At 43.4% G+C, this 24168-nt stretch overlaps 1 protein-coding gene across 3 annotated transcripts in view; it reads right to left on the bottom strand.

The window, feature by feature from the left end:
- The window catches only part of C2CD3 (C2 domain containing 3 centriole elongation regulator), a 133211-nt gene that overhangs the window by 16263 nt on the left and 92780 nt on the right, over window positions 1-24168 (bottom strand). Inside the window, exons 26-32 of one of the 3 annotated variants that reach the window (XM_024131585.3) lie at window positions 23542-23606; window positions 22483-22688; window positions 20934-21067; window positions 16132-16293; window positions 12157-12377; window positions 9293-10217; window positions 4696-4807 (exon numbers count right to left, since the gene is read on the bottom strand). In XM_024131585.3, coding sequence (XP_023987353.1) covers window positions 4696-4807; window positions 9293-10217; window positions 12157-12377; window positions 16132-16293; window positions 20934-21067; window positions 22483-22688; window positions 23542-23606 — 1825 coding nt within the window. Of the gene's footprint in view, window positions 1-4597; window positions 4808-9292; window positions 10218-12156; window positions 12378-16131; window positions 16294-20933; window positions 21068-22482; window positions 22689-23541; window positions 23607-24168 lie in introns of those variants that run through there. The other 2 variants (XM_024131586.3, XM_055078764.1) reach the window with 2 other exon arrangements.

The following is a 24168-nucleotide window of genomic DNA, read 5'->3' as shown; positions in this document are numbered from 1 at the left end:
GCAGTGGTTGAGAATCTGCCTGCCAATGCAGGGGACACGGGTTCGAGCCCTGGTCTGGGAAGATCCCACATGCTGCGGAGCAACTAGGCCCGTGAGCCACAACTACTGAGCCTGTGCGTCTGGAGCCTGTGCCCCGCAACAAGAGAGGCTGCGACAGCGAGAGGCCCACGCACTGCGATGAAGAGTAGCCCCCGCTCGCCGCAACTAGAGAAAGCCCTCGCATAGAAACGAAGACCCAACACACCCAAAAATAAATAAATTTAAAAAAATTTAAAAAATAAATAAATAAAAATAAATTTATATAAAAAAAATAGGGATAAAAGTATGTACTTCACCAGGTTGCTGAATTAAAGGAGTTAACCTAAAGTGCTTCAAACAGTGCTGGGTACCTGGCAAGCACCACCATGATCATCGTTTTCAGCTTAAACACTGCCTCCTCAGGGAAAGCCTGTTCTTTCTCAGAGCATCTAGGACTCATCACAATTTGTAAATATTTTTTGTTTACTGTTTGTACTCCGTTAAGACAGGGAATTTGTCATATTTACTACTGCACGCTCAGCACCTAGCACAATGCCTGATACAGCACAGGTACTCAGTAAATATATGCTGAATGATTAGAGAAGCAGATATTATTTCCGTGCCACCTGCAAGAAAGGTCCGGTGCTGTGTCAAGGCAGAAGAGAGCACAGCTAGGATTTGCGCCAAGGTTCCAACCACCTAACTCAGCTGCATGATGAATAGTTATGAGGTATTCTGTAAACAACAAATAGGTCTAACACTGTTACTCTCTTCATCCAGACCTTACTCATCTGCCACGCTCTCCCGAGGTGGCATCTCCTGTTTGAAGCTTCCTCCATTCAAACCCATCTTTGCTTAGTTGGAGCCCACAGCACTTAGTATGCATTTCTTAGCTGAGTCCTGTTTTTACACTTCTGTGCTATTTCTTCTACCTGTCATCTCAGCTGATGATGCCCTTGCTCTTAACACATTTGCTCTTCCTCACTTTTCCCGAGCTCCTCCCACTGCTGGGCCCATAGGATACGCTCAGCACAAGCTTGGAGAGTGACCACCTCTGCTGCCTTTCCAGGAGCATGGCTGGGGCCACTCTGCATTCTGTATGCTTTCATGAAAGAGATGACGACTCTATAGGAAACAGGAGGTCAGCCAGGTGTCCTCTTACCTGATCTGCTGTGGCTGGTGGTGGCAAAGCTGTAGAGAGAGAGAGCATCCGCAGGGAGGCCTCCAACTGCTGGGAAGGTAAAAAGAAGTTGGGCACCACAATGGGCTCTGGGCTATAAAAGTAGTTAAGGGACACAAATACCTAGAAATCTTCCCCAGACCAGCATCTCCTCTGACCTCTACCACCCCTTTGTTTCCCTCCAACTTATTCCTGCCCATGAATCCTTTACTCAAGTGGTTCCCTCTGCCTGGAAGGCCCTGCAACTCCTAACAAACTGGTCTATACTTTATGGGTCACTTCAGATCCCGCCTCCTCCCGGAAGCCTCCTCTAAATCTCAGCCACAGTGATCCCTCCTTTCCTAGTCTAGAGCCCAGTCTGAAACACAGGCTAATGCTTATTCTTTTTTTTTTTTTAATTATTTTTGGCTGCGTTGGGTTTTTGTTGCTGCGCATGGGCTTTCTCTAGTTGCGGCGAGCGGGAGCTACTCTTCATTGCGGTGAGCGGGCTTCTCATTGCAGTGGCTCCTCTTATTGCAGAGCATGGGCTCTAGGCATGCGGGCTTCAGTAGTTGTGGCAGGCAGGCTTAGTTGTGGCTCACGGGCTGTAGAGTGCAGGCTGAGTAGTTGTGGCGCACGGGCTTAGTTGCTCCACAGCATGTGGGATCTTCCTGGACGAGGGCTCGAACCCGTGCCCCCGGAATTGGCAGGCGGATTCTTAACCACTGCACCAACGAAGTGACCGACAAGGGATTAATCTACAAAATATACAAACAGCTCATGCAGCTCAACATCAAAAAAACCAAACAACCCAATCAAAAAATGGGCAGGAGATCTAAATAGACATTTCTCCAAAGAACACATACAGATGGCCAAAAAGCACATGAAAAGATGCTCAACATGGCTAATTATTAGAGAAATGCAAATCAAAACCACAATGAGATATCAACCTTACAGCGGTCAGGATGGCCATCATCAAAAAGTCTACAAACAACAAATGCTGGCAAGGGTGTAGAGAAAAGGGAACGCTCCTACACTGTTGGTGGGAATATATGTTGGTGGGAATGTAAATTGGTATAACCACTATGGAGAACAGTATGGAGGCTCCTTAAAAAACTAAAAATAGAACTACCATATGATCCAGTAATCCCACTCCTGTGTGTGTGTGTGTGTGTGTGTGTGTGTGTGTGTGTAAGTGTGTGTAAGTGGAACACTGGGTTGCATGTATCCTTTCGGATTATGGTTTTCTCTGGAGATATATATCAATATATAGTGCAACTGTAACTAGTACTGCAAAATATATATATTGCAGCACTACTTACAGTAGCCAAGACATGGAAGCAACCTAAATGTCTATCAACAGAGGAATGGATAAAGAAGATGTGGTACATATATACAATGGAATATTACTCAGCCATAAAAAAGAGTGAAGTTATTTATAAAACAGATTCACAGACTTCAAAAACAAATTTATGGTTCCCAAAGGGGAAAGGTGGCAGGGGGAGGGGTAAATTAGGAGTTTGGGATTAACATACACACACTACTATATATAAAATGGATAATTGGGACTTCCCTGGTGATCCAGTGGCTAAGACTCTGTGCTCCCAATGTAGGGGGCCCAGATTCAATCCCTGGTCAGGGAACTAGATCCCACATGCCACAACTAAGAGTTCACATGCCACAACTAAAGATCCTGCATGCCTCAACTAAAAGATCCTGCATGCAGCAACGAAGATCCTGTGTGCTGCAACTAAGAACTGGCACAGCCAAATAAGTAAATAAATATTTAAAAAAAAACCCAAAATGGATAATCAATAAGGATCTACTGTATAGCACAGGGAACTCTACTCAATATTCTATAATAACCTATATGGGAAAAGAATCTGAAAAAATATGGATATGTGTATATGTATTACTGAATCAGTTTGCTGTACACCTGAAACTAACATTTTAAATCAACTATACTTCAATATAAGATAAAAATTAAATAAAAAGAAAAAAGTCTTCATTGGACTGTTGGTGAGATGAGATGAGCCTAACCATTGCAACTGTACAACCAATAGAAATTTACTCCAAGATTTCATTTACTCTTATAAACTGTGTGCCCAAATAATAAAAAGGGGTATTAAAAATAAAATAAAATAAAAGCTCCATGAGGCAGGGGCTTTGTTTCTCCTCCTCAGTACAGCACAGTAGTTAGAAACACAGATTTTGAAACCGGACTGCTTGGGTTCCAATTCTGGTTCTACCACTTAACTACCTGTGTGAGGCAAGTTACTTAATCGCTTTGTGCCTCAGTTTTCTCATCTTAAAATAGGGACAGGGCTTCCCGGGTGGTGCAGTGGTTGAGAATCTGCCTGCCAATGCAGGGGACACGGGTTCGAGCCCTGGTCTGGGAAGATCCCACATGCTGCGGAGCAACTAGGCCCGTGAGCCACAACTACTGAGCCTGTGCGTCTGGAGCCTGTGCCCCGCAACAAGAGAGGCTGCGACAGCGAGAGGCCCACGCACTGCGATGAAGAGTAGCCCCCGCTCGCCGCAACTAGAGAAAGCCCTCGCATAGAAACGAAGACCCAACACACCCAAAAATAAATAAATTTAAAAAAATTTAAAAAATAAATAAATAAAAATAAATTTATATAAAAAAAATAGGGATAAAAGTATGTACTTCACCAGGTTGCTGAATTAAAGGAGTTAACCTAAAGTGCTTCAAACAGTGCTGGGTACCTGGCAAGCACCACCATGATCATCGTTTTCAGCTTAAACACTGCCTCCTCAGGGAAAGCCTGTTCTTTCTCAGAGCATCTAGGACTCATCACAATTTGTAAATATTTTTTGTTTACTGTTTGTACTCCGTTAAGACAGGGAATTTGTCATATTTACTACTGCACGCTCAGCACCTAGCACAATGCCTGATACAGCACAGGTACTCAGTAAATATATGCTGAATGATTAGAGAAGCAGATATTATTTCCGTGCCACCTGCAAGAAAGGTCCGGTGCTGTGTCAAGGCAGAAGAGAGCACAGCTAGGATTTGCGCCAAGGTTCCAACCACCTAACTCAGCTGCATGATGAATAGTTATGAGGTATTCTGTAAACAACAAATAGGTCTAACACTGTTACTCTCTTCATCCAGACCTTACTCATCTGCCACGCTCTCCCGAGGTGGCATCTCCTGTTTGAAGCTTCCTCCATTCAAACCCATCTTTGCTTAGTTGGAGCCCACAGCACTTAGTATGCATTTCTTAGCTGAGTCCTGTTTTTACACTTCTGTGCTATTTCTTCTACCTGTCATCTCAGCTGATGATGCCCTTGCTCTTAACACATTTGCTCTTCCTCACTTTTCCCGAGCTCCTCCCACTGCTGGGCCCATAGGATACGCTCAGCACAAGCTTGGAGAGTGACCACCTCTGCTGCCTTTCCAGGAGCATGGCTGGGGCCACTCTGCATTCTGTATGCTTTCATGAAAGAGATGACGACTCTATAGGAAACAGGAGGTCAGCCAGGTGTCCTCTTACCTGATCTGCTGTGGCTGGTGGTGGCAAAGCTGTAGAGAGAGAGAGCATCCGCAGGGAGGCCTCCAACTGCTGGGAAGGTAAAAAGAAGTTGGGCACCACAATGGGCTCTGGGCTATAAAAGTAGTTAAGGGACACAAATACCTAGAAATCTTCCCCAGACCAGCATCTCCTCTGACCTCTACCACCCCTTTGTTTCCCTCCAACTTATTCCTGCCCATGAATCCTTTACTCAAGTGGTTCCCTCTGCCTGGAAGGCCCTGCAACTCCTAACAAACTGGTCTATACTTTATGGGTCACTTCAGACCCCGCCTCCTCCCGGAAGCCTCCTCTAAATCTCAGCCACAGTGATCCCTCCTTTCCTAGTCTAGAGCCCAGTCTGAAACACAGGCTAATGCTTATTCTTTTTTTTTTTTTAATTATTTTTGGCTGCGTTGGGTTTTTGTTGCTGCGCATGGGCTTTCTCTAGTTGCGGCGAGCGGGAGCTACTCTTCATTGCGGTGAGCGGGCTTCTCATTGCAGTGGCTCCTCTTATTGCAGAGCATGGGCTCTAGGCATGCGGGCTTCAGTAGTTGTGGCAGGCAGGCTTAGTTGTGGCTCACGGGCTGTAGAGTGCAGGCTGAGTAGTTGTGGCGCACGGGCTTAGTTGCTCCACAGCATGTGGGATCTTCCTGGACGAGGGCTCGAACCCGTGCCCCCGGAATTGGCAGGCGGATTCTTAACCACTGCACCAACAGGGAAGCCCGCCTAATGCTTATTTAGTCTGATATGATTTTCAATTTGTTTCCCTCAATACTCCCTAAGCTTCTCAAAGGCAGAGGCGGTGTATTTCCTTCAGTCACCTCACTACTTCCCTAGAGCCCCATGAGGCTGGTAGGTAGCAAGCACTGGATGATACTTGCCGAGGGCCTGCTGGCCAAAACCTGGCAGACAGGGTAGGGGTGGGAAGGTGGCTCCAGGGCAGCATCTTAGGCTGGAAGGTGCTGCCTGGCATTGAAGGAGGGCCTGTCCTCCTGGGTGTTCTGTGCTCACATCCAGAAACGAGGGCTCTGTATAAGTAGGCACAGCTGATCCACCACCTGGACGTGAGCCCTAGAAGTCAGGTGCTGTATCTTGCACTTCTCCATATCCTCTGGAGGTACCCAGTACTGTGTTGAGAACACAGTGTTCCACAAATTTGTTCAGTCAAAGCAATGATTCAGTTTGGGAGGGGAAGGAGGTATTTTGATGGTCTATTTGTTTCTGTTCAATAAGCTAAGTATGGTTCTGATGCGAATTGGTCTATTACTGTTCTTCCATGCTAGACTTCGAACTCGAGGAGGGCAAAGATGAGCTCTTTTTCATACTATATTCCTGTCACCTAGCATAGTACCTGAGACACAATAAATGTTCAATAAATATGTACTGAATGAATGAAATGCATCATTTCCTGCTTTGGCTCAAGTCCCTGATTTTTCTACAGAGAGGTGGGGATGGAGTTGGAGATCCTGAAGGGAAAGAGCCCTTTGACCTCAGCCTTCTTCAGAGGCACCGGTGAGGCAGGGCCTATTTGCTGCTGCCGCTCTGACTGCTGAGGACTCTCAGCCTGACAGTCAGCTTGGCTGTGAGGTGCCCAGGGTGTGCTGAAACACCAAACTCCCCTGCTCAGCCCAGCACCACCTGTCTTTCTAAGGGTCCTGCTCCAACAGTAACCTCTGTCACTTATTAGATGGTACCTTCACAAAAGTTCACATTTTGTGCCTGTTCCTTCACCTGTAAGATGGATATAATAATTGTACCTTTTGTTTTGAGAATTAAATGACATTATACATACAAAGTGCTTAGAATGGTGCCTGACACATAGCATGTACTCAGTAAATGTCAGCCCTTCCTGTCTCCCCAGTTGAGGGGGAAAAGTCACCACCAGTTCCGTCACACCTACTGAAATCTGCTTTCCATCCCCACCTCTGCACTGTCCTCCTAATGCTAAAGCCAGCGAATACATGTCAGTCCACATTGTGCTGGACTTGTCTTAAGCATCAGGGTGCCGACCACCACTCCCCAAAACCCTGCTGCTCCCATCTCTCTCACCGGCTCTCCTTCACCTCCGCTGTGGGCGCGTCGGCTCCCCCTGCCCTCGCGTACTGGTGATCCTCAGGGCTCTGTCTTGTGTCGCTCTCCCTTTCCCTGTCTCCTTGCTGTTCTTGTCTGTTTCCAGAGATATCTACCTTTATAGCTGATCTCATCCTGAACCCCAGGCCTGCATTTCCTCCTGGACGTCTCACAGGCACATGTGCAAAACAGAAATCTGCCTCTTCCCTCCCGTCTGTCTGTCTTTATGTGCTATTTCCTACCTAGTAAATGACCTAACCTGTGACAGAAATCTCTAGGTCATACTTTCTATTTTCCTCTTTCTCATCCCCGGCCCCTATCTAATCCTCTCAGATCCCTCCTCCTTTTACTCATCATAAAGCAGTCTATGCTTTAGGTCAGACTTTCTTCATCTTTCATTATTACTGCAAGTTTCCTACCTGGTCTCCTTGCTTCTGGTCTCCCCTGACCTAATCCACCCTCTACAAGGCACTGGGAGAATTTTCTAATATGTAAATTTGACCAATCATACGCTTGCTTAACATTTACTGAACGCTATTTACGTACCAGGCACTATGCTAGGTAGTTTACATTAATTTAATTTTCACAACAACCCCACAAGAAAACTACTGTTATTACTTATTTAAAGATAAGGAAACTGAAGTTTAATCTGCTAACAAGACAGAGTCCAAGTACCTTAGCCAGATATAAAAGGCCCGTTAAGATCCAGCCCAGCTTCACCCCTCACCATCCCTCTTATCTGGGGGCTCTAACCACAGTGACTTCTGCCCACTGGCCAGCCTCCTTCAAGTGGCTATGCCTCTGCACACACAGTTCGCTGTGACTAGAATGTTCTTGTCCCTGTCTACAGAATGGCTATTCATCTTTGAGGTCCAGCTCTACTGTCTCTCTTTCTGGGGTACCTCCAAACAAGAGTTATGGCAGCTTCCTCCTCTTGTTCCCTAGCATTTTGTCCATGCCTTAGAACAATAAAGGCTATTTATCACTGCCTATTTACTGTTACTGTCATTACCTGTCTCCTACCTCATAATGGGAACTTCTCGAGGTAAGGTCTGATTCTAATCTCTGTCCTCATTACACAGCACTGGGCCTGGCAATACTCACTTTTTGAAAGAATGAGCAGTCGGGAAGGCCCAAATTAAAGCAGTGCCCTTAGGACCTGGCACATGTGACTGCTCCTCTACTGACCATAAATTCTAAGCACAACTAAATCGACTGTAGAGGCAGAAACATCAGAAGCCAGGAAGAATGAGGCCAGGAAAGAACACCGAGGCACTCTGCTTTCAGTGCTCAGCCTCTAGCCATTTCACGCTGTAAGCCTCTCCTGAGCCCATACCCCCTACCCTCAGGTTTCTCTCTGCCTTGCATCAAGAATCACATCTGTGTGGTTTGTACAAATGTTCCCACTCATTTGATTTTCTCAAGAATCCTATGAAACTGATAGCTCATTTCAATCTATATTTACGGATCCTTTCTGTGTATCATGTCTGGGGACATGGAGAAAGACAAGGTCCTTGACCTACCTGGGAGTGTACAGTCTGGTGGGTAAGGGATTATTACCTCCATCTTATAGGTGAAGAAATCGAGGCTCAGAAAGGTTAAACTATATGCTTGATGTTACACAAGTAGTAAGAGCTGGGTCCGAATGGTCGAAGTCAGGCCCCCTGATTTCTAGTGGAGAAAGAAATGCAAAGCACTACAAAGGCAGCCTGCTTCACCCACCAGCCCTGCAATAACCCCTGCTTATTGCTGGGGTATCAGGTGAGCTGATGTGATCAGCTGCTTAGGCTACAGATGTAAGGGCTACTGATGGTCCCAAGTGGTTTCCTTTCCCCATAACATGTCCATCTGCATTTCAAAGGAGGAAGAGGGGGAATGTCAGATGCCCCTCTCCCCATCAACACTGCCATCCTGGGGGGGCTTGGGTAAGACCATTTCAACAGTGCCCACTTTCCCCTCCCCTTGGACCCATCACTTGCCTTAAAAAAAATTAATTAGGCAAGTCACTAAAACTCTGAGTCTCCATTTCGTTACATGCAAAATAGAAATGATACCAACTTTAAAGACTTGTGTGACCGAATGCAAAATGTAGGTAAAGTGCCTGGCACATGGTAAATGCTCAATCGTGGTAGGACTCTTCTTTCCCTATACCCTCCCCTGAAATTTCAACTGAGATTAATGGTCTCATTCCTTAGATGCAGAACTTTGCCTTCAGGTGTAAAATACCCAGAGATTAATCAGATAAATCAGGCTAGGATAGGCTAATGAATGTACTACCAACATCTAAGCCCAGTTCAAAGCATTATGCTTCAGAGGCCTGATGATAATGGTAGAATCGTCGCACCTGATCAGTACAGGTGAGTCTTCAGCAGGAAGGGGCTCCCCACGCCCCTGAGTGCATTTTATGAGGGGGGACACTGCTCACGCTCATGTGGCTGGCCTAAGCACCAGCACCCAAAATGCCTAGAGATGGCTTAAGGGGCTACCTGGGGGAAACACCAAAGGATACAGGAGGATGCTCTGCTTCGTGGACACCTCTGACCCAGATGTCTCCTGCTTCTGCCTGATGTCAGGGCAGTTGACAGGTGGCTGCTTATGGTTTTCCCTTCTGCTCTGGGAGGCTGGGTGTAGAGGGAGCTTCTCAGAGCTATCAGCAGAGTCACTTAGCTCATCGGAGACCACTTCCTTCTCAGCCTGGGCCTCTGGCTTGGGCTCCTGGTCCTGGTCCGCCTTTGGTGAGTGCCACCCAACACAGGTTTTGCTCTGTTGGGCTCCTGGGAGTGTCACATGGGAGGTGAGCTGAGGGCCTGCTGAGAGAGGCTCTCCAACCCTGGCCTTACAGGCCACACCCTCACAAGGAACAGTACTTTGGCTAAGAGAGCCCTGCCTATGCAAGTGGGGGTTATCAGTCCTTTCCGGGCTGGAGAGAAAGCTACTTCGGACCTTGAGCTCCTCTCTGGGGAAAAAAGGCTCTGAAGGACCCAAGGGGCCTTCCCTCTGCCCCTCACCAGCCTGAGGGCTGATGATCTCACTTGCATCTGACATGAAACTGGACCAAGGGCTAGTTTTGTCTGTCACGGTGGTGATCTCATTGAGGGTCCTGGGCTCAATGATGTCTTCTTCATAGTCCTCAGCACTGTAGGCCGGGCCTGCCTTGGTGTCCTCACCGCTCTGCATTCTTGTGATGGGTACCGTGTGCCCCAGGGCCTCATGAAGCATTCCTCTTCCACTTGAAGTCTCTTCAAGAGTAGAGGGAGGTGGGGAGTTTCTGCCCTCATCTGGAGCTCTTGCCAATGGCAGGTCTGGAGTTGTGCTTCCTTCTTGCGTGGCTACTGTGTCCTGAGCATCTGGGAGGGTGGTGACTTCTCTGCTTCTACTCCTTGCTTGGTGAGAACACAGAGATCCTGGAGAGTTCCGGGTGATAGCCTGCAGATCTAAACAGTAACAGATATCACTCTTACTACAAGGTAGGGCCACAGACCACTCAACTTTCCCACATTAGCTTATAGTTTCAGATGTAGTCTTGCAATCAGACCTTTGAACAAACCTTAAAGATAATAGTTAATTTGCCCCCAAGAGTCAGTGAAACTATATTCAAGGCGGTACAATTTCTAGCATTTTATTCTAATATCAGAGGACCAAAATCTAATCCATTTATAGCTGTGGTTACGTCTGTGGAAATACTTTCAGAGACTATCTGCTCATGCTCAGGAATTCTTGGGAGCTGGGAGTCCTGGTGGGAATGTTCATGCTTCCATTTACTTCAGTAATTACCTATATTAAAAACCAAAATGAGAATCCACTTATTTACCTATTTGATGACAGTTATTAGAACTATTTTATTTGGAAAATAAAAGCAAAGAAATACCCATCACCCAAATGATAAGGCTGTGGAGATTTGTGAAGAAAATGGAGGCGGCATGATGTGCTGGAAAGAGCACAGGCTTTGGAGCCAGTCTTGGGTTCAAATCTCTACTGTCACTTGTCAATTTTGTGGTTACAAGCAAACTATCCTGAGTCTGTTTATCTTTAAAATGTGGTAAGACACCACCTTTTTCACAGCGTTATGGTGAAAAATATATGAGATAAATGGGCATACATTGTGTAGCACATGTATAGGCATTCAGTAACTCCTTTCAAAATTCATCCTCTCCTTGTGAAAATCAGTTCTCCTTCTGTCATCCCCTTGCTTAGAACTCCCCTTTTTCTTCCAGGATAAAGATTAAACTCCTAAGCTTGCCTTCAAGGCCCTTTGGCTTCAAGCCTTTGATTCTCCTCACTCTCCTCTTTTAATATGACCTTTAAAGGGATTCTCCTTATCCACTCTCACCTCCACCCCAACCAAGCCTCCCTCTGTTTTGCTCTTATGCTTTCTTTCTGGGGGGCAGCTTCTTTGGTTGACTATAGAATGCATGCTTGATGAAAGCACAGACAATGCCTGTCTTGTCCACCACTGTATCCTGCCAGAACTAGTGACACAATAATGCCTGGCACAGTTGGTGCTCAATAAACAGTAAGTGGAAGCCAAACACAGAGTACACTTCTGTGGTCCTGGCTACCAACAGGTTAGGTATCTGGGAGAAGAGGGTAGGAAGGTTTGTGCCTAATATCAACCATAGTGGCTTTATTTCCCTTTAAAGAGAAAAAACTGAACTTATTCATCCCTGTGTAGAATCTACACATTCTGCTTGAGAAAAAGGATCCCGGGAATTCCCTGGCAGTCCAGTGGTTAGGACTCCGCGCTTTCACTGCTGAGGGCCCGGGTTCAATCCCTGGTCGGGGAGCTAAGATCGCGGTGTGGTCAAGAAAAAAAACAAACTCCCTCAATGCTATCAATACAGTCAAAGTGAGAACTACCACTTAAGGGGGCTTTTCAAAGGGTAGACTATGGACCACCAACACCTAGAATCATCTGGGGTGCTTGCTAAAAATGCAGTCTTCTGGCCTCTGAGAATTAAAATCTGAAATATGTTTGTAGCTGAGTTTTTCTGAAAATAGAGCGGCATGAGTTCACGAACTGCCACTGAAGAACTCATCTAATCCATTCCCCTCTTTTTCTGGTTGGGGAAACTGAAGCTCAAGAAGGGAAAGGGTATGCTCAGAGTCAAACAGTTAAGTCCGTGCCACAAACCCACCAAGGACTCGACTCAGGTCCCCTGCCTCTCAGTCCCATGTTCTTTCCATTGCACATGTCCCAGTGCCACGCTACTACGTCTCTCCTTTCAAAAGGAAGACAGTAAATAAGTAAGAAAGATGGTGAAAGCTGTTGGTCTCTATTTGCCATAAAGACTTGTCTGAAGGCACACATTCAAATGCTTTTTGAATAAGCACCCATGACCATAACTCCTCAACAAGAGCGGCCCTGAGCCATACCCGTGATTAAGGAGCTGACTTGCAACACCAGGTTATTGGATTTCTCCAGGATGCAATGGCTTTCGGGGTCTAGGCTGCTGGCTCCTGGCCGAAGACGGTCCCTCTGACTCTCTTGGCACTGCGAGATGGCAGTATGGGTCTGAGGACTGAGGGGAAGTAAAGGCTTGGTGAGCTTCTGGCTGAAGTACCTCTGGATCTGATCTAGCTCATTCAGATTCCTCCTGCAAAAGAAGAAGGGGAGAAGAAAAAAGGGTCATTCATTGGGATTATGAGCATCTTTTATGTTCTTCTGACCTTCCATTGCTTGTGCTAGGTAGGACCTTAGCATCTCTCACTTGTTCTATTAACAGCAGGGCCCCTCTCTCTCCAATCCACCAATTCATCCTTCACCTCTCTGACTACAATCCCACTGTCAGGGACAACATTTTCCCCCTCTGTCTGGCTGATGGGATTCTTCTTCTGATGTCCAGCAAGTATTCTACCTCCTTATAGGGAACCATTCTTTTTTTTTTTTTTTGATGTTGGGGGTAGGAGTTTATTAGTTAATTTATTTATTTATGGCTGTGTTGGGTCTTCGTTTCTATGCAAGGGCTTTCTCTAGTTGTGGCAAGTGGGGGCCACTCTTCATCGCGGTGCGCGGGCCTCTCACTATGGCGGCCTCTCTTGTTGCAGAGCACAGGCTCCAGACGCGCAGGCTCAGTAGTTGTGGCTCACGGGCCTAGTTGCTCTGCGGCATGTGGGATCTTCCCAGACCAGGGCTTGAACCCGTGTCCCCTGCATTGGCAGGCAGATTCTCAACCACTGCGCCACCAGGGAAGCCCGGGAACCATTCTTACCATCACTCCAATCCTCACTTCCCCTTACTCTGGGCTAGCACTAACCTCTGCTACCTTTTAACCATTCCTGATCCTTTAAGCAAGTGACCTCTTCCAGCAAGCCTTCCCTGACTCTCTAAGTTGGTTTAAGGGCCGCTCCTCTCTGTGCTCTAGTCTTTCTGTACTCTTCAACCATATCATTTGTTTGTTTCACATCAATTTCCCCTGATGTGATGTGATCTGCTGATTCCTTTATTATCTATTGCACCCAGCTCAGTGCTTGGCACAAAATAAATGAATGCTGAATGGATAAATAGACATGAATAAATGAGCTTTAAAAAAATCTTCTGTTCAAAAACCTTTAATGGGGGCACATTCATTCTTACTACTCCGAAGAGAAATCACACCAACTATTACCACCTTCACTTGCATAGGATTTTACGTTTTATGCTTTCAAACACATTACGTTAATTCTCATCCAACCAGATGAGATCAGTAATTACTGTTTTACAAATAAGGAATGTGAGGGTCAGAGAATTTAAGTGATTTGTCTAGGGTAAGTAGTAGCACGCAGCTACTCAGAAATTGGAACTCCAAGACTTATGCTTTTTCCATTATAGTAGATGGGCTCTGTCTCAACTGGGTTCATTTCTGCCTCACACCCCTGCAGGCTAGAAACCGAGTTCAAGCTGCTCCCTGATCTGTCCCTGTCCTATTCACTTTTTAAGGTGCAGCTCATATTTCTCCTTTTCAAAGTCCATTGCCCCAAGTCATTAGGCCACCTCTCCCTTAAACTCCTTCACTCTTGGCATCTCACCTTCTGCCTTAGATTTTCCCTTAGTTTTCTCATTATGTGTTAGTTTCCCTAACTAGGCCATGCGCATCTGGTAATAGAAGATAACATCTCAAACTTCTCTATTTCTCTAGTATACTCAGTGTGCCTGGCACAACTTGCACAACACAGACACTAAATAACTGTGAAGTAAACAGAAAGTCTTTCTATCCTTTTGTTAAGAACTGTCTGCATATCTTAGAGTCAAACGTAAATTAAATGAGAGGACAAAGCTGATCCTTATTCTATCACTAGAAGCCACAACTCTATCAAATCATAGTGGATTTACTTAGGTGTCTATATCTGGGTGTATGCCACATAGATAAATACCTGTAGCAGGAACATGCAGACAAATGTCAACTTGGTGAAGCTTTAGAAAATATGCAAACCCAACTGGCCTTGTCAGAGGTTCTGGGTATAGAACCTATTACACCTAGCTGCAAATTCCTCATTTGTGGGAAAAGTTTGGTAATACTTGCCCTGCAGGCCTCACGGATTGCTGTGACTCAAATGAAACACTGCTTTAGGGCTCCATGAACCCAAGGAAGTAATGCAAAATTGACATTATCTTGTTTCATCTCTGTTTCGCAGAGAATTTGTCTACAGCAGTAGTTCTCAAAACCTGGCTCTAGGACTGGCAGTATCAGCATCACCTGAGAAATTGTTAGAAATGCAAATTCTCAGGCCCTATCCTAGACCCACTAAATCAAGAACTGTATGGGTGGGTCCCAGCAATAACTTTTAATAAGCTCTTCGTGTGATTCTGACACACACTAAATTTTGAGAACCACTCCTCCAGGGCAGTGGTTTTTAGCCTGATGGTTTTAGCTCCAAGGGGATATTTGGCAATGTATGGAGACATTTTTGGTTGTCACAGCTGGGAGAGGGGTGCTACTAATATTTAGTGGATAGAGACCAGGAATGCTGCTAAATATCCTACGATGCACAGGACAGGCCCCCACAGGCAAAATATCTGGCCCAAATGTCAACAGTGCTGAGGTTGAGAGAAACTGCTCTAGGGTGAAGGAGAGTTTCTTTCTCTCCTTCCTCAGTGGGTGCTAAAGTATGTCATGTGAATGGTCCAATAAAATGCAGCCACACTGTTGATGGTTTTACTTAGCCTCCAATCTCCAGCATCTTCCTAGAATGAGAATCTGAACATATTACTTCCTTATAAGTTTGAGCAATTTCCCATCCATAGCATGACTGCTCAGTCCTTTCTAACCCATGTCCCACCAAAAAAGATTTTGCCAATCTTTCATTCTGAGCTTGTTTTATGAAATCAAATAATAGATTAGTTTTTTCAAAAAATAAAATCCTTTGTAATATTTGTTTCCTCAAACTTTAGACATTCTCTTCCTCCCAAGCCCATCACTTTCCATTTGAGAATCACTGTTGTAAAAGTGCAAACTCTTGGCCTGACATTCAAGGCCCTTCAAGAACTGACTCCCACACAACTTGCCCTGCTCCTTACATCTTATGCTCAGCCTCACCCTAACTGCACTGCTGGTATCTCCCCGAACTGGGCTTATTGTTTCATGCTCCCGGGCCTTAGCATTTTTTTTCTGCACAGAATGCCCTTCATATTTGTTGACTTGTCCCTTTAAAGACCAGTTCAAATGTGACTTCTTTATATCTTTCCATGACCAACCTAGAATGTTACTCATTCCTCCATGTACCCTTGGCCAGGAAACCTGGAACTCTTATCATACATGGTTATAATTATAATGGCAACATGGCTGTCTCCTCTGCTGGGAATGGCAGAGCCAGGATTGGAAATCAAGTCTATGTGACTCTGGAGCCAAGTCCTTTCCACTGCACCACACTTCTTACTAGGTAATCCAGGGGCTGATCCAAATGATCTCTAATGGTCCTTTCAATTCTCACAGTGCTTTTCTGGCTCAGATGCTGACTAAACTAAGAAAGAGATAGGGAAGCATTAACAGGACAGATGGTGGTCTGGAAGAATCCAGTGGTTGTGAGGATAAAGACAGTGAGACAGTAGGCAGGATCAGGCTTTGTAAATTGTAGAGTAGATGTGAGGGTGGTTATTATTAAGTTTGATGACCAATCTAAAGTTTCTATATTTATAGGTGGACCAGAAATATAGCCCCCTGAAGGACTGGAAGGCCCCAAGCTGAGACAGATTCATCTGTGAGGAATCCTGTGAGGCTCCAGGTCCACTTCGAAGCTAACATACATGAAAGCCCTTGCTAAACATCCCGGAGAGGTGGTAGCTGATAGAAAGCAGTACTGCAGGTTGCCTTTGCCCATTCACCTTGTGCTCCACTATGGTTCCCTGTTTCTTTACTCAGCAGAGAGCCTCACCTGAGAGAAGTCAGAATGGAAGTATGGGAGGACAGGGGTGATGTGGTCAGTTTGTCATCACTTGGCAAGATTGCCTCTCCCTGCTGCAGGGACTCATGGAATCGGCGGATGTTCTGCACATGCTCTTCATGGCGTGATGCCTTGCTTCTTGTGGTAATGCTTCTATCAGGAATAAATGGGGGCAAAATAAATTCCCAACCAATGAGAAAACAAACAATAAATTTGTGACAACAAACAAATCACCCTCCTGACATGGTACTGCAAATCCACCCCCACCACCACAGTTCTGGCTTCATCGACTCAATTGCTTGGATTATAATTATCTCCTGAATAATTCTGCCTTCAGTCTTATTCATTTCCCTTTTATAAATTCTCTACATTATAGCCTCAGTGATTTTTTAAAAACACAGAACTGAAATAACAATAACAACATTTATGGAGTCCTTATTACGTGCCAAGCACTGTTCTAAGCATTCAACATATACTAACCTATTCAATTACTATCATTCCTTTCTAGCTTTGGCTTCTCTTTTTTTAATCTTTAGAACAAATTTCAAGTTCCTTAGCATGGTATTCAAGAACTTGATCCCAGCAATAATCATCTTCTTTTTGTTTTTTAATTAATTATTTTTTATTATTTATTTATTTAAAAATTAATTTATTTTTGGCTTAGTTGGGTCTTAGTTGTGGCACGCGGGATCTTTCGTTGTGGCACATGGGCTCTTCATTGCAGCACACAGGCTTCTCTCTAGTTGTGGCGCGTGTGGGCTCCAGAGTGCATGGGCTCTGTAGTTGTGGCACATGGGCTCTCTAGTCGTGGTGCGCGGGCTCAACTGTCCCGCGGCATGTGGGATCTTAGTTCTCCAACCAGGGATCAAACCTGCGTCCCTTGCATTGGAAGGCGGATTCTTAACCACTGGACCACCAGGAAAGTCCCTTCTTCTTTTTAAATAACAGCTTCATTGAGATATAATTCAATGAAGATATAATTCAATGAAGATATAATTCAATTCAATTATATCTAATTGTACATTAGATATAATGTATAATTGTACACCCATTTAAAGTGTACAATTCAATGGATTTTAATATATTCAGAGCTGTGCAACCATCAGCACAATCAATTTTAGAATATTTTCATCACTCTAAAAAGAAATCCTATACCTAACAGCCATTACTCCATACTTCCTCCTCTCCCCTGACCCTCCACCCAAACCTCCCAGCCCTACGCAACTGCTAATCTACTTCCTGTCTCTATAGATTTGCCTAATCCAGATATTTTGTATTAATGGAATCATAAACATGTGATGTTTTGTGACTAGCTTCTTCCATTTAGCATAAGGTTTTCAAGCTTAATCTACGTGGTAGCATATATCAGTACTTCATTCCTTTTCATGGCTGAATAATTTTCCATTGTATAGATATATCACATTTTGTTTATCTACTTATCAGCTGATAGACATTTGGGTTGTTTCTATTTTTTGGTTATTAGGAATAATGCTGTTACAAACAATCATGTACAAGTTTTTGTGTGGACATGTTTTCATTTCTCTTGGGTATATACATAGGAGTGAAAGTACTGGATCATATGGTTACTCTATGTTTAACCTTTTAAGGAACTGCCAGACTGTTTTCCAAAACAGCTGCACCATTCTACATTCCCACAAGCCATGTATGAGGATTCCAATTTCTCCATATCCTCCCCAACACCTGTGATATTTGTCTTTTTGATTACAGCCGTCCTAGTGGATGTGAAGTGGTATGTCATTATAGTTTTCATTTATATTTCCCTGATGGCTAATGTCATCAAACACCTTTCATGTGCTTATTGGCCATTTGTATATCTTCTTTAGAGATATATCTCTTCAGATCATTTGCTTATTTTTAATTGAGTTATTTGCTTTATATTATTAAGTTGTAAGAACTCTTTATATATTCTGGATACAAGTCTCTTATCAGATCTATGATTTGCAGATATTTTCTCACATTCTGTGGGTTGTCTTTTCACTTTCTTGGTATCGTTTGTAGAAGGAAAGTTTTAAATTTTGATGAATCCAATTTATTTTTTCCTTTGTTGCTTCTACTTCTGGTGTCATATCTAAGGAATCGTTGCCTAATCGAAGGTTATAAAAATTTACTATGTTTTCTTCTAAGAGTTTTTATAGTTTTAGCTCTTATATTTAGATATATGACCCATTTGGAGTTAGTTTTATATATGGTCTGAGGAAGGGGGTCCCACTTCATTCTTCTGCTTGTGGATATCCAGTTGTTCCAACACATTTCTTGAAAAAAGACTATTCTTATTATTAAACCATCTTGGCACCTTTGACATCTTGGCATCCTTGGCACATGGATTTATTTCTGGACTCTCAATTCTATTCTATTGATCTTTATTTCTATTCTTATACCAGTACTGTATTGTTTACTGTAGCTTTGTAGTAAGTTTTGAAATTGGGAATGCTTTTCTTCCTTTTCAAGATTGTTTTGCCTATTCTGTGTCCCTTAAATTTCCATATGAATTTTAGGACTAGCTTGCCCATTTCCATAAGGAATCCAGCAGGGACTGTGATATAGGGAATATGTTGAATCTACAGATCAATTTGGGGAACTGATCTTAACAATATTAAGTCTTCCAATCCATGAACATGGGCTATTTTTCCATTTATTTACAACTTCTTTAATTTATTTCAACAATGGTTGATAGTTTTCAGAGAACAAGTTCTGTACTTTTTTGGTTAAATTTATTCTTAAGTATTTTATTCTTTTTGATGCTATTGTAAATGGAATCATATTTTCAATTTCATTTTGGATTATTCATTGCTGATGTACAGAAACACAACTGATTTTGTATATTATGTTTTAAAAGTTTCTCAGTTTGTGGGGGGTTGCAGGGAGGGATAAGTTAGAAGGTTGGGATTAACATGTACACACTACTATATATAAAACAGATAACCAGGAATTCCCTGGTGGTCCAGCAGTTAGGGCTCTGTGCTTCCAATGCAGGGGGCACAGGTTTGATCCCTGGTTGGGAGACTAAGATCTTGCATGCTGAACAGCACAGCCAAAAAATTTAAAAATTAAAAAAAAAAAAAGATAACCAACAAGGACCTACTGTATAGCACAGGGAACTATACTCAATATTTTGTAATAACCTATAAGGGAAAAGAATCTGAAAAGGAATATATATATATATATAAAATCACTGAATTACTGTGCTGTACACCTGAAACTAACATGATATTGTAAATCAACTATACTTCAATAAAAATAAAAATTAAAAAAATTGTAAGAAATTAAAAAGTGTCCCCATTTAAGTTTCTAATATGGTAAAAACTGATAGCTATAACCTACAGAAACAAACCTCTTTTAGGTCATCAATAATTTTTAAGAGTATAAGGGGGTTCTGAAGTGGAAATGTTTGAGAACCACTGCTTTATTAAAGTATAACCGGTATATAATAAACTTCACCTATTTAAAGTGTACAATATGTATTTTGACATATACGTACCTCTAAGGAAACCATTACCACACACATTAAGATAATGAACATATCCATCACCCCTAAAAGTTTCCTCCTGTCCTTTGTAATTCCTCCCTCTTTCCCGCTCCATTCATCCTGCCTTATCCCTAGGCAACCACTGATTTTCTTTCTGTCACTATAGATTAGTACACATTTTCTAGAATTTTATATAAATGGAATCATATACAATGTACTCTTTGTCTAGCTTCTCTCTCTCAGCATAATTATTCTGAGATTCCTTTGATTGTCTCACTGATTGGCTATGGTCAACGTAACACCTATAAAATAGATATCGGGATCTAGGATTTCACATACACATTGGCTCCCTTTATGCAGAGGGCAGAGGCTCTCTTCATGTGGTAGGAAAGCTACATAGCACTGAAATGGGTCTTTGAGTGGCTAAGCAGTATTAGAGTATCTTTCTTGGAATAAAGGGTCTACTCAGTAACTGCTGCTGTAGGAGTGGCTCATATAAGGTCCCTTGCCTTCTCCCTGAGGTGGAGAGAGAGACAAGGAAAAGACTGATGGAGGCAGGGGGATGCCAAATGACACTAGGGCCTGAGGGGAATGGGGTGGAAAGAAGCAATCTTAGTCTTAGATTCTACCCTTTGACAGGATGGAATATGTTCTAGCCCTGATATCCATATGCATATCCACAGTTGGCTAGGTGAAAAGGGTGGGCCAACTGCTTTTCACAAAATAACCTAGCATGTAGGGTTGGGAGGGGAAAGGTCATGATATGTTTCTCACACAGCTGATGACTGATTTTAGGGATGAGGAAAAGAGAAAAGAGTCCCTTGCACTGAAGCTACCCTTTTGACAGCAGTAAAACTTCCCTTTAAAAAAAAAAAAAAGTATTTATTTATTTATTTTTGGCTGTGATGGGTCTTATTTGCAGCATGCGGGATCTTTCATTGCGGCACGCAGTCTCTCTAGTTGTGGCGTGCGGGCTCCAGAGCACGTGGGCTCTGTAGTTGCAGTGCACAGGCTCAGTTCCTCTGCAGCATGTGGGATCTGAGTTCCCCGACCACGGATCGAGCCTGTATCCCCTGCATTGGAAGGCAGATTCTTAACCACTGGACCACCAGGGAAGTCCCTAGTTTCTATATTATAAAAACTGTTTTCATAGGATCTTGGGTTTCCCAGGGGTTATGAAAGAAGGTCAATTGTTTTTCCCTGTCTCTCATTTCTTCCTCTAATAAAGGAAAGAGAGAAATGACAAGCTAATTTGCACACTTCCACTCTTGACCCCATTTCCTTCTATCATCAAGAAATCACTCACCTCCCAGGAGAGAAGAAATCAACCTCCTTTGATGAGGTGTGAACAAGTTGTTCTGGAGTCTGTCCTGCAATGCAGCCAGGGAATGCACCATACATATCAGAGGCAGGGAAGGAAAAGGTACTGTATATTGGGATCTGTAGAAGCAAAGAGAAAAATGGCACACTTGTTGCCACAAATCCTTTTGGAAAAAAGCAGTATAAATAAATTTGTAAAATTTATTGTATGTGTATAATTTTTTATTTTCTATGTATTGAACACTGTACTAAGCAAGGTACATGCATTTTCTCATTTAAACATCACAATCTTATGAGGTAGATACTATTATTATCCCCATTTTACAGACTACATTATCAGACTGCTTTTTTTAATTTTTAAAAAACATTTAATTAATTAATTAATTAATTATTTTTTGCCTGCATTGGGTTTTCGTTGCTGCGCATGGGCTATCTCTAGTTGCGGCGAGCGGGGGCTACTCTTTCTTTCAGTGCGCGGGCTTCTCATTGTTGTGGCTTCTCTTGTTGTGGAGCGTGGGCTCTAGGCACACAGGCCTCAGTAGCTGTGGCTCGTGGGCTCAGTAGTTGTGGCTCGTGGGCTCAGTAGTTGTGGCTCGTGGGCTCTACAGCTCATGCTCAGTAGTTGTGGTGCACAGGCTTAGCTGCTCCACGGCATGTGGGATCTTCCTGGACCAGGGATCGAACCCGTGTCCCCTGCATTGGCAGGCAGATTCCCAACTGCTGCGCCATGAGGGACGCCCTCAGACTGCTTTTTAAAAGCTGCTTTATTTGTATTTATGCTTTTGTTTCCTCCACTAGTTTGTGAACTCCTGGCTGGACATCTTACATTTTCCTTACATGTGAGGGTAATCTGGCTGTGATATTTCTTGTCTCATTTTTACCAGGGTTGATGTAAAGAAAAGACCATCCTATATGGGGACTATTTAAACTCTTTTGTCATTTTCTCACACATGCATTTATTCACTCATTCATTCATTTGCTATTTACTGATGCCCACTTTACCAAACCCTGGGCCAGGCATGTGAGACAGACAGATGTGTAAAACAGTCTTTGCCTTGATAGAGCTCTCCCATCTGGGACACCCTGGAAAAGTCTCCTTTCCTTTACAGTTAAACTCCCTGAAAGAGTTGTCTGTACTTACTATCATCAATTCCCCTCTTCCCATTCTCTTCTAATTTTTTTTTAATAGACCAATGATTTTAATGTAAGAGTTTTTTTTAAAAAAGTTCATCCAATGTGGTTTCAGATTCCACACTGCAACTAATCTTACTTTATTTAAAAATTGAGATTTAATTCATGTATTATAAAATTCACCCTTTGAAAGTGTTCAATTCAGTGGTTTTCAGTATATTCAGAATTGTGCATCCATCACCACCACGTAATTCCAGAACATTTTCACCCCAAAAAGGTCATGAGGTCATTATGAGACACAAATGTATTCTGTATGCTGGAAAGTACCAAACACATGTAAATTATCTTATAGATTTTGCTCAGTAGAACCCTTATTGGTTAAGGATGTGAATCAGGATACATACCAGTGATCCTGAGGTCTCCATCCCACGTCTTGCTTGCCTTTCTTCTCTGAAGTGCATCAAACTCTCCAAAGGGGAAATGGCAACTTTTATCTGCCCTTGGCACTCTCCACTGAAGTCTGTGATGTTGTACCAGCCACAGACAAACTGGAAGCCAGAGAGAAGCGGGGAGAGGTCCACTGAGGCAAAGCCAATCACCCTCTCCTCATCTGTGGGGGAAAGAGAAGAGCTGGGCAATGTGGCTGGGCATGTCCTGCCACTGAGATTCGAGGTGGCACACAGATAAACTGATTTAGAGGATGGGAACTTTCAGTGATTCCACAATCAACAGAAAAGACAGATAATGAGGATGAGAGACTGGCAACCACAACCTGCTTTCTAACTACTGTAAGTTCCCTTTTTGTATGGTAGGGAAAAGCTGGCAGGGTTGATTGAGTTCTGTCCTCTTGATATAGGCAACTAGAAAACACCCCTTAAACATAAGAAACACTTGTTCTTTTCCCTATGTTATCACGTCTCACTGATTTTCCTTAGGGCAGTGGCTCTTGAAAGAAATCATTTGAAAGACCATCAACCTTGGAATTATGAGGGATTTGCATTTTCTTATTTTTACTTGTCTGTATTTTCCAAATTTTCTATAATATACGTATGTATTATATTTAATTAAGAACAAAAGAGACATAATTCACACAAAAAAGGACAAATAACCCCTTAGAAAACCAGTACAGGGTGCAAAATGAGCTTGGGCTATGGCCACTCATTTTTTGGTTTTTTTTTTTGGCCACATTGCACGGCTTATGGGATCTTAGTTCCCTGACCAGGAATTGAACCTAGGCCACAGCAATGAAAGCTACGAGTCCTAACCACTGGACCGCGAGGGAATTCCCTCAAGCTGCTCTTAATGACAGAGAGTGGGTAATCTGTGGGATTACCTCTAACATACATATGTGTTCCCAGAACCATCAGTGCCATGGTTTTACTTGGTTAAAAAAAGAAAAGGATTGGTAAATTGTCAACATGATGCGAACTTATTTTTACAACCAAGTAAGATAGAGTTCATACCTCCTTTATGCCAAACTTTGAAGACCAGAGTTTGCTGTGGGTCCAAAAGAAGCTCTTTTGATAGCCTATTAAGAAAAACAACCACCATAAATTAACTGCGTAGGAAGCTCCTCTAGTATGAAACTTAGACTTGAAGAACATCTTATAGTTGCAAAACACTTTTCTAACATTTTCATTTCATGCTTATGATCATCTTCTAGGATATATTTTTATCTTCACAGTTAAAAGGAGGGAATGGAAGCTCAGAGAGGTGAAGCAACTAGGAACTTGTCAAGACCTAAAAACAAGCAACCGTGATGTAGTATTCTTCCCTACCTACCTACCCCGTTTTATTGGAGCAGGTAAGGATTCTTCTTATGCCTTGTGGTGGTGTGTGGAGATGGTGAGAAGAGAGGAAAAAGAGTGTTTATTGAGTACCTACCTTGGGCCAGCCATGGTGCCAAGTGTTTCTTTTTTTTTTTTTTTTTTGCAGTACGCGGGCCTCTCACTGTCGTGGCCTCTCCTGTTGTGGGGCACAGGCTCTGGATGCGCAGGCCCAGAGGCCATGGCTCACGGGCCCAGCCGCTCCGCGGCATGTGGGATCTTCCCGGACCGGGGCACGAACTCACGTCCCCTGCATCGGCAGGT

This window comes from Physeter macrocephalus, chromosome 16 (assembly GCF_002837175.3).
Source record: "Physeter macrocephalus isolate SW-GA chromosome 16, ASM283717v5, whole genome shotgun sequence".
NCBI lineage: Eukaryota > Metazoa > Chordata > Mammalia > Artiodactyla > Physeteridae > Physeter > Physeter macrocephalus.
The sequence above is the reverse complement of the archived record's forward strand: the minus strand, read 5'-3'. Positions and strand labels throughout refer to the sequence as shown.